The sequence below is a fragment of the Henckelia pumila genome, chromosome 3 (assembly GCF_033568475.1).
Source record: "Henckelia pumila isolate YLH828 chromosome 3, ASM3356847v2, whole genome shotgun sequence".
Classification (NCBI taxonomy): Eukaryota; Viridiplantae; Streptophyta; class Magnoliopsida; order Lamiales; family Gesneriaceae; genus Henckelia; species Henckelia pumila.
The window spans coordinates 194919707-194931079 of record NC_133122.1 but is presented as its reverse complement, the minus strand read 5'-3'; the positions used below and the strand labels follow the sequence as shown (position 1 = coordinate 194931079).

The following is an 11373-nucleotide window of genomic DNA, read 5'->3' as shown; positions in this document are numbered from 1 at the left end:
GTATATAAAGGCATATAAAAACATACAATCACATAATTCATGCAAACACATAATAGATACATACTCATCTCGGTATCTCAAATAAATACTTTCGTACCTTACTAAAGCAGATCCTAGAATCTCCCATCTAGGTCCAAGTCTACCACTCATCGCCCACAACATCTTTCATAAAGGAATCATGACAATTTATTTGGCCATATATAATTATTCCAAAAACCATTTCCTCGGTCGAAATTCTTATGTGATGGTACTCCATGAGTGGGTCAATTACATGTTTAGACCCAATTCGAGTTCAAAGCCAAAAACCAAGGCTTGGGTCCAGCTCTAAGGGGTAAGGTCGGCCCATGAGAATGAGAGTAGGCAAGATATGTTGGAGTTATAGTTGAAATTACACCAATAGTAGCCAATGGAGGTGACGAAAGTGAAGATGAGCTGAATGGTGTGCTAAGGAATTAGAAATGAGCTTGAGAGTTGGGAAGCCAAGGATGAGACTAGGAGTTGAGGATGACGATGGGGGAGGAAAGTAGCTAGAATAGAGCATACTTGAGGTGGGAGCCCTTAGCCTAAGTTTCGTCTCAAGGGCGAGGCCACTTAAGCTTTAGCCTCACCTCAAGGGTGAGGTCACACTTTGGATCTTCTTAGAAGGGCGAGTCTCAGATGAAAAAGCGTGTGAATCTAACACACGTGGTCTCCTATGGAATTTTTGTGGTCCCATACTCGCTTTTTTATCAATATTGGGTTTGCTTACTTCATTTATAACTCATTCACTTTCCTTTTTGGATGTCTTAACTCTCCTCTTAACTTATTCATTTTTCGACTCTGACTTGAGTGTCAAAGGAGCTACGACGAAACACTCTCTCGGCCCTCTCTAACACTCTTTACTTGATTTTAGGTTCACTCCGGACTTGAAGCTTTGGGCTTAGGTTGGATTCATATTTTGGATTGGACCCTCCAATTTTAGTGAGTATCACTTGGCACCATCTGCGGGAACATTGAGTTAAGATGTAGAGATTGTTGGAAGGGGGGAAATTAGAAGAGCTCACACTACCTCATCTTGCCTAGGGCCGAGGATGGAGGAGCCTCCTCCTAGGGACTACGGTGGGGAACATGACCTTGGAAGAGTTGGGTCAATCTATCACTAAGGTTGTAGAAAAGGACGTGAATAAAAATCAGGAAGCCTCGCAAGGCCGAGATCGAGAACAAGAGCAAGAGCAAGGGAAAGAGCAAGTGCGAGTGCCAATGCAAGGTAAAGATGCAGTAGGCCAGCAAAGTCAGGTAGGAGGAACCCAGTCCCCTCCGGGCATGGATGATTGAGATGAGGAAATGTGAAAGTAGATAAGGATGTTGAGACGAAAACTTGAAAGCAAGGGTTCGACTCTTAAGAGGGAAAGTCCATTTTCCCTCGCTATTTTGGAGGAAGAACTTATAGCTAGTTTCAAGAAGCCAAACGTGAGAGAATATTATAAATGTACGGACCCAGAGGAGAATATGGGAAGATTTTAGATTGCCGCCTCGTTGCATCAATACTCTGAAGGTATAAAGTGTCGAGTATTCTTGAGCACGTTAGTAAAGTTTGACTTGCAATGGTTCAATACGTTGAAGCCCAGTTCCACAAGGTTTTTTTAGGATTTCAATGTGGTTTTCATGTATCAATTTTCTAGTATCAAGAAGTACCAATAGAACTACTTGAGTTTGTTTGTGATGAAGCAACAAGACTAGGAAACTTTGAAGGCATTTATCTAACGCTTTAATGGTGCGGCTATGGAAGTTCCGATTGCTAATCCTGATATACTGATAAGTGCCTTTACCCAGGGGTTGAAAAGAGGTGAATTCTCCAAGTATCAGGTTAAGAAGTCTCTATCAAGCTACATGATCTTTTGGCACGAGCGGAGAAGTAAGTGAATCTAGAATACGCTTAAAGACATAGGAGGACTGAGCAAAGGCAAGGAGGTAGTAACGTGGAAGGGGCATATAAGGGATGTAGAAAGCAAGAGATGGGAGAAAGAGAAGATGACCGAGCTTGAGGTAAGGGGCAGTTCTCACCTTATGTCCCCTTGGCTCGAAAACGTGACAAGGTGATGAAGGTGGACGAACAAGGAAGGAGGAAAGAAATTTTGCAAAGGATTGATGAAGGCTCTAATTTGCCTCCACCTACGAGGAGGGAAAGAAGTCAAGAACTCTGCCAAGAGGCAATCAAGAGTTTTATTTTCTCCCAAGGCGAAGTTGGGGTCCTCCTTGGATAAATCAAAGAATGGAGGAGCCGAGAACGGAGATAGAGGGTCAGGGTGCTCCTCAAGTATTTGACCAACAAAATAGGAGGATAAACGAGGCTAAGAATCGTACGAGAGGTATGATTCATATGATTTCAGGAGGTGCCACCGACGGTGATTCTGGGCGAGCACGTAAAGCACGTGGTAAGAGGATGGAAAACTTTGAGATGTCAAAGGAACTGAATTTAACACAAGACCTCATTATTAATTTTGGACCTGAGGACCTTCGAGGTGTTGTGGCTCCGCATAATGACGCCTTGGTGGTGACAGTTACAGTTGTGAATTATGATATAACAAGGATATTCATTGATAGTGGGAGTTCAGAAGATATTTTATTCAGAAATACTTTGGATCAGATAAATATAGAAGGATTTGAACTAGAGTCTATCTCTACACCCTTGAACGGATTCACAGACCATGCTCTTCAACCTATGGGGTCATCGCTTCTACATATCATCAGAAGCTCAAGTTTTCGATAGAGAGGGAAGTTGGGGTCTTGCGTGGGGATCATAGGGTGGCACGCCAATGTTATGATGGGGTGGTGAAATAGGGAGGAAAAAGAGCGCGGGTGGAGGTTAACATGATAAAAAGAGGAAGAAGTATGTTATGGATGGCTGAAAAAGAAATTCAAGTACTTAAGGAGGAGGAAAAAGAATGAAGAAGTAGAATTGGGGTCCTGGGAGGAGAAACTTAGTTCTTGAGCATACTACTGGGGAGATGCACATGGATGGACTTTGAAGAGGTCTTAGAATGCTTATCACCTTAAAAAGTATTATCCTTAAATTAATCGTTGATGTGTTTCATTTTTAATTATTACTATTGTGATCGTTTGAAATAAAATTAAATAAATTTCTCTTTATAAAGTAATAAGTGTTATTTTGATCGAAGGGTGAATGATGGTTTTGTCGGGTCCCTAGTCCTCGGGAACTTTAGGTGTATTTCGTCTATAATTCGTATTTTTCCTACTGTAGCTGTAGTGACCCTACCCGGATCATCTACTATTATCCTTATTAAGCATGTGATTAAATTAAGCAAAGCGATAAATAGAAATAATAGTGGAAACCAAGACCAGGCTTATAAACCAAATCGAAGAAATACAACCGATGACTAAAAACCGAAGGCAATAAAACTGTTATACAACCAAATCGAATGAACTGTATCAAATCCCCTGAACTATAAGAAATCACGAAAACCACTGCTCCAGCTCTCAACTCTTCCTCGGCTCACCAGTTTCGTCCAACCTGAGATATGTCCCATCGAATAAGGTGTCCGAGAACAAAACAATGGACCTGAGCGACTACGATCAATAAAATAAGCACGAGTATACAAACCTAGTATGATGCATGAAAATGACTGGGTACTCGTTATCACAAATCTTGCTCAGTCTAGGCGCCAATGAGTATATAGTACCTTCTGGGGTCAACTCCGATGGGTACATCCACACACTCGTCTAGATCACATAGAGTCAATCCCCATCAAAACAGCGTCTCTCGATGTCAGGCAATATAATCAAGAAATATAGGGTTGAACGACCCTACTACAAAGGCTACCTCGAAGGAGAATCGGCTCAACATGAATATGCACATGAAACATAATATATCAAAGCAGTAAAAACATGTATCATGATACATAAAATGCAACATGTAAGCAAGCAAACTAGCGGGTCATCTCAGTCAGTACTTACGTACTGCCAACAAGTCACTAAGCCAGTACTAGTAGCACAAGTCTACGGTCCAATCCTACGAGCATATATTTGCCATATCACTGTTACTGATCTAAAAGTCTTAACTAAGCTAGTAGATACTCCCTAATACTAATAGGGTTATACATGCATCCGTCGTCAGTCTTAACTCCGGGGCACAACTCCACTACGAATTTGGAAGCGTCTCGCTAGTCACTACCGCCGGGACCTCGCCTCGATGGCTAGAAACACCCAAGAACACCAAGACAAGAGGGAAAGAACTTGAGAATAAGCAAGAAATCTAATTCTCGGATTTCCTACTTATAGGCAATGTTCGAAAGTTTCGATCCCTCGTTCGGAAGTTCCGATCTCTGCATCCATGAAACGTTCCGAATTGTCGTTGGGAAGCTCCTATCTCACCCTTCGGACATTCCGAACTCATGCATGTGTCTGCATGTCAACACACTGGTGACACATCACTAGTGCGCATGACCTAACTCTTCGAAAGATCTCTAGTTCGGAAGTTCCGATCTCGCTTCCGAACTGCATCGCTTGGTCTGATCACTTTGGATCTTACAATCTCGCATTGTTCACGTTTGGACCTTCCGAACTACTTGAGTCAACTTTGACTCTTGAACCATTTTCTGACATTCTGGAGTCGATTTATTGGTCAGATTAATCGTAATAAAATTCCTTAATCAAGTTTAACCTTTTAATATCATAAAATAAGATACGGGTTACCACAGTGGCTAAGGCCAAGTAGAAGAGTTAGAGAGTGGAAGGTGAAAAATTATATATTTTCTTACTATGACTATAACCATGTAGATGAGTTAGAGGGTGGAAGGTGAAAAAATGTATATTTTCCTACAATAGCTAAGGTCAAGTAGAGAAGTTAGAGGTTGGAATGTGAAGATTTGTATTTTTTTTCTATTGTGGTTAAAGCCAAGTAGAGGAGTTAGATGATGGAAGATGAAAAATTACATATTTTTCTACTGTGGCTAAGGCCAAGTAGAGGAGTTAGAGATTGGAAGATAAAGATTTGCATTTTTCCTACTATGGCTAATGCCAAGTAGATGATTTAGATGGGTGGACGTTGAAAATTTATATTTTTCCTACTATGACTATAACCTAGTAGAGGAGTTAGATGTTTGGGGGTTGAAGTTTATATTTTTCTATTATGCTCGCCCTAGTAGAGGAGGGGAGGTGGAAAAGCATACAAATTTGGTGATTTGTAGAATGATGGAAGTTGAATATTTATATTTTTCCTACTGTGGCTAAGGCCTAGGTAGAGGAGTCAGAATGGTGGAGGGTGAAAGTCTATATTTCTCCTACTGTGGCTTGGCCTAGGTAGATGAGCTTGTGAGATTAAAGGTGAATATTTACATTTTTTTCTACTATGGCTATGGCCAAGTAAAGAAGTTTGTGGTGATGAGGACAAAATTTATATTTTTCCTACTATGGCTAAGTCTTAGATAGAGGAGTTGAAGTGTTAGAAGGTGGAGTTTTTATTTTTCCTACTATGACTAAAACCAAGTAGAGGAGTTAAAAAGTTAAAAGTTGAAATTTGTATTTTTTCTACTAGGGCTAAGGACAAGTAGATGAGTTGGAGGGTTGAAGTTTGTATTTTTTCTACTAGGGCTAAGACCAAGTAAAAGAGTTGGAAGGTTGAAAATTGAAGTTTTTATTATTTTTTTTATACTATGACTAAGGTAAAATAGAGGAGATTGAGGAAAAGGTGGTTAAGTGAAGTTTGTATTTTTCCTACTAAGTTTGGAACCTAGTAGAGGATCTTGAGGTGGTGAGAATGAAACTTGTATTTTTCCTACCAAAGCTCGCATTAGGTAGAGGAGCTTGAGGTGGTGAGAATAAAACTTGTATTTTTCCTGCCAAGGCTCGCCCTAGGTAGAGGAGCTTGATCTGTGTGAAAGCTCTTGAAAACTATTATCCGCACTTGTACTATTTCGATACTTTTTAAGATATGCAAAGGAGGATAAAAAAAAATACAAAGCTTGGGATATGGAGCTTGAGGCATAGAGAGTGGGGGTTCATAATTTTCCAGCTAAGTTAGAACTCGGTAGAAGATCTTAAAGCAAGGAGGGTGAGGAGCTTGAAGGGTGAATATTGAGGTTCATGTTTATCTTAGTAAGGCTAAGTTGAAGAGCTTGATGCGATGATGGTAACATTTACATTTTTGCTTTAAGGTTAAAGTTTAGGAGAAGAGCTTGAGGTGAGGAGAAGAATAAAATGTGTATTTTCCCTGTCATAGGGTCTGTATTAAAATTTCAAATTTCCTACTTAAGCTAAGCTTAGTAGAGGAGTAGAGATGTTCAAATGAAAATTTTAATTTTCTTACTAAGACTATGTCTAGTAGAGGAGTTAGTGGTGATTGGTCAAATTTCTACTGAGGCAATGCCTAGTTGAGGAGTTTGTTTAGTAGTGATTGATGAATGACATAGCAGTCAAACAAAAATTTTAGTATTCTTAAGTGAAGCAAATGGTCGAGCAGTGGGTGAGGAAGTTGGATAAGCTAGTCGAGATTCAAATCATGCGGACAAGGGTAGGAAGGCGAGGATGGTAAGGGTTGACGAAGCTTAAGAGGGGAGGAGACAATGGTGTAAGCTATGTTGTAAGAGCTGGGTGAGGGTGAATAGGGTGGGGTGGAGGCTGACAAAAGATTAAGGAATGAAAAGATTTCTAAGAAAAATGACAAAATATATAGCTCGATCCGTGCTTAAAATTTTAAAATCTAGATTCAGCTATGGAACTCAAACAATCGAGTTTTGAACATGTGATTCAACTCGACTTGGGAGGGGGAGACTGGTGATACCCCACGAGTGTGCCCATTACATTTTTAGGCCCAATTCAAGTTCATAGCTAAGAACTAAGGCTTAGGTCCTGCTCTAGGGGGTAATATTGGCCCATGAGAGTAGACAAGACGTTGGAGTTGGGAAGCCAAGGATGAGCCTAGGAGTTGAGGATTACGATGAAAGAGGAAAGTAGTTAGGGTAGAGCATACATGAGGTGGGAGCCCTTAGCCTAAGCTTCGTATCAAGAGCGAGGCCCCTTAAGCTCTAGCCTCGACTCAAGGGCAAGGTCACACTTTGGATCTTCTTAGAAGGGCGCGTCTCGGATGAACAAACGCGTGAATCTCACTCACGTGGTCCCCTACGAAATATGTGTGGTCTCTTAATTGCTCTCTTATAAATATCGGATTTGCTCACTTCATTTATAACTCATTCACTTTCATTTGAGGGGCGCTCTAGCTCTCTTCTTCACTTATTTATTTTCTGACTCTGACTAGCGTCTGAGGGACTACGCCGAGACACCATCCCGACCCCTTCTAACACTCTTTGCTTGGTTTCAGGTTCAATCCGACTTGAAAATTTGGGCTTTGGTTGGATTCAGATATTGGATTGGACTCTCTAATTTTAGTGAGTATCACATGTTATCTTATCAAACCGGCATAATCAAATTAACAAACCCATCTCCCCAATAACAAATTGGGTCTTCACCATTCAAAGTTGTACTTCTAGGTGTCTTTTCATTCTTATTTATGAGTTTTTCATTTATATCAGTATATTACATAATTGATCATAATATATGTAGGATTATGTCACTGGCCAAAACTGAGCCAACATACATTTCAGGCTAAAGAAAGTATCAAGTCCTATCAAAATGTTCCACCATGGTCTACCCCTCACTTGATTAATTTGAGTCTAGAAGGTTCCGACAGACATTGTATTCAAGAACTTGATAAAAATGACGAGACTATCTCTAGAGTGTTCAAGAATATCTTTGGCATCCAATAATCGTTTAAGATTGTCTATAATGTTCTATAACTATCCTTTAAATGAGTATATGTAAAAGGTCGTATGTGTGCACTCTAAAATTAACATTCCACAGTATACATATTTTGAAGATATTATGGAGACTAAATATCTAGCATATGATAGCTTAGATCTTATTCATTCATTCCAAAAGTCGAGTAATATAAATAAGGGTGGAACTTCATCCGTAAAAACAACCCCAATTACTTAAATTAGAGTAAAAACTAATTTTTTTTCTAAAATTTTGTTGAATTCTCTTGTGTTCTTGTTCAGTTTATATTGACTTAAACCACTACAAAAAAAATGGTTTTTAGAAGTGGTTTTTCAGGGACGTTTGCAAAACCTCTCTTGAAAAGCAATCAATAGAATCGGTTTTAACTAAACCGCTTCTAATTTCGTACTTTTAAGTATGGTTTATTAAATGCTCTTGTTGAACATATTTTATCATCGGTTTGTATAAACCGTTGCTAGAAAATGTTCTTAATGTCGTAATTTTAAGCATGATTTCTTAAACTCTCTTGTTGAATATGTTTTAGCATCAGTTTGTATACACCGCAGCTGGAAAACGTACTTAATGTCGTACTTTCAATCACGGTTTCTTAAGTGCTTTTGTTGAACGTATTTTAGCACCGATTTGTATAAACTGCTCCTAGAATATTCTTATATTGTCTTACTTTTAATCACGGTTTCTTAAACGCTTTTGTTGAACACATTTTATGACCAGATGTATAAATCCCTACTGAAAAACTCTCCTAATGTTATATTTTTAAGTGTGGTTTTGTTGAAACTCTTGCTGAACACATTTTAGCACCGATTTTTATTAACCATTCCTATAAAGTGCTCCAGCAATCTTAATTTTAAGCTCGGTTTGAGGGTTTCTTAAACACTCTTGTTCACACACATACTTTAGCACCGATTTGTATAAACCATTGTTAGAATGTGTTTTTGATATCACAATTTTAAGCACGGTTTCGTAAACGCCTTTGTTAAAAATGTTTTAGCAACAGTTTGTATAAAATCGCCGGTGGAAAAAGCTCATGTTGATATAGTCGTTAGGAGCATTTTTTAACTACTCATATCGGATATTTTTAGCAGCAGTTATAAAAAAAATTGGTGATGTGAAATGCTTTTATTGCTCTATTTTTTAGGATTATTTTGAAAATTGTACCTATTGAATACATTTAGTAATGTTTGTAAAAAATGCTTCTAAAAATTGTTCCTACTGATATAACTATTAAGAACACTTTGAAATTGTCTTAGTGAATATTTTTTAACAGTGTTTTACACAATTCCAGTGCGCTAAGCCTATTTTATTGCTCTATTTTTTTAAGCACTGCTTTAGAAATTGTACATATATTAAATACTTTTAATACGGGTTCGTATAAACCACTGCTATAAATTATTCCTATTGATTTAACTATTAGGAGCACCATTGAAACTACTCATATTGAATATTTTTAATAGTGATTTAACCACTTTTATTTTTTTATATGCTTAAGATTGATTTGGAATTATACCTTTTGAATACTTTTAATATCGTCATCGTATAACTATTAGGAACACTTTTGAAACTGGTTGTAGTTAATATTTTTTACGATGATTTTCGCGAAACCGGTGCTGTGAGCCATTTTTTGAACTATTTCTTAGGATTGGTTTCGCAAATGTGCCTGTAGAATAATTGTTAGCATCATTTTGTATGAACCACTTTGATTGCTCTATTGTTTTGGATCGGTTTATAAATTGTTTGAATACTTTAATATCACCTGGTATAAACTGTAGATTATTTTTATAAAACACTAATATCGATATAATTAATTATAAAGAGTACTCTTGAAACTACTCATAATGAATATTTTAGCAACGATATTCTTAAAATCGATCCAACTCATTAAAAACTATTAGTACTTCTTCTAATGGATCAGGTTGACTCGTCTTGCGGATATAAATATGTGAGACCGTCTCGCAAGAAATCTAATTATATATTTATTATTTAAACTATTATAGCAATGTTTTTACTGATTTTTATCTTACAATAAAATTTCATAGCCTAAAAGATCTTGAATTATTGTGAATTTAAAATTTTGTTTTTTATTTAAACTTATCCAATATAATTCTTAAAAAATAGAACAAAATTTTAATGCTCAAAACTTAATTCTCAAAAAAATATAAATAACATATATAAATATAATAAGTAACATGAAAATTTGTAATTATTGACATTATACTACTTGGTACAAATAACTCCGAATTAATTAATGCTATATATTTTTTGAAAGTAATTAATGCTATACATAAATTTAAACAATTTATTAATAATTTCTAGACGTGATTTGAATGGGGAAACCATTTGTTCTTTTATTAGTTAATAATAATAATAATAATAATAATAATAATAATAATAATAATAATAATAATAATAATAATAATCATCATCATTATCATCATCATCATCATCATCATCATCATCATCATCATCATCATCATCTGATTTTTTTTAAAATAATAAGATGATGAATTTGGTACCTCAAATTTTAATTTTATATTTTAAATTATCTCAATTTTATAATTGTAATTTGGCGGTATTGAGAAAACATTTGCCGCCTAACATTTTGATTTTATATTTTAAATTATCTCAATTTTAATTTTGTGCTACATCAGTTGTGATTAAACAACAATTTAAAAGGTAATCATCTACCAAAAGTACCAGAGATAAGTCCTCCAAAATTTTGGCGGTAGTTCAAAGTTCAAACCGTTCTTATCTTTATCATTTCATTCGTCCATCGTTTCTATTTATTTAATTCTCGAGAGTTCTATTTTTCTCGAGAACTTTTTTTTCTTTGCATTCACTTCTCCTTTCTTATTGACATTGCTTTCTCTTTTGTGTTTTGGAGGTAATTTGTTCATCTTTTATATATATATATATATATATATATATATATATATATATATATATATATATATATATATATATATATATATATATATATATATTTATTAATTTTAAACTATGTGATGATATCATGGTGAATTTTTTTCAAAGTTATTTGAATTGCTACAAACTAATTGTTATTTTGTATGTTATGTATTATTTATTAGATGAAGTAACTCGCTCTTCCATTTTATATGCATACTATATTTCATGTTTTATTATAAAATATTATATAAAACACCTTCAACAAATGTTCTTGTATGTTATTTTTTTTTAATATTTATAATTACACTGTTTTGAGAAACAAATATTTAAATTTATATTTTAAATTCATATTCAGATCATTATCAATAAACACATACTCCCTCTGTTCCAATTATAATGTCCATGTTTCCTTTTTTATTTGTCCCAAATATATAGTCATATATCATAATTAGTAATATTTTTTTACACTCATTTCCTAACATACCCCTATTAATTACACCTTGAAAATTGTGCAATCATTTTTTAATACATTAAATAGGGATAAAATAGGAAGTTTATATAAAATTTGATTTTCCAATAAATTTTTCTTAATCTATGTAAAAATCCAAAGAAGACATTATATATGGGACGGAGGGAGTATTTCCTTAAAGGGTTGACCCCCAAGGGGAATAAACACATATT

At 35.8% G+C, this 11373-nt stretch overlaps 1 protein-coding gene across 1 annotated transcript; it reads left to right on the top strand.

Annotated features, from left to right (window-relative positions):
* Positions 1–2251: 2251 nt before the first annotated feature.
* Positions 2252–2749, top strand: LOC140890275 (uncharacterized). Its single transcript, XM_073298037.1, has one exon. The coding sequence runs from the start codon at positions 2252–2254 to the stop codon at positions 2747–2749; it is 498 nt and encodes a 165-aa protein (XP_073154138.1).
* The last annotated feature ends 8624 nt before the right edge of the window (positions 2750–11373 follow it).

Bases quoted from the DNA above. Each gene is read 5' to 3' on its own strand.
- LOC140890275 (XM_073298037.1), top strand. From the start codon at position 2,252: ATGGAGGAGCCGAGAACGGAGATAGAGGGTCAGGGTGCTCCTCAAGTA.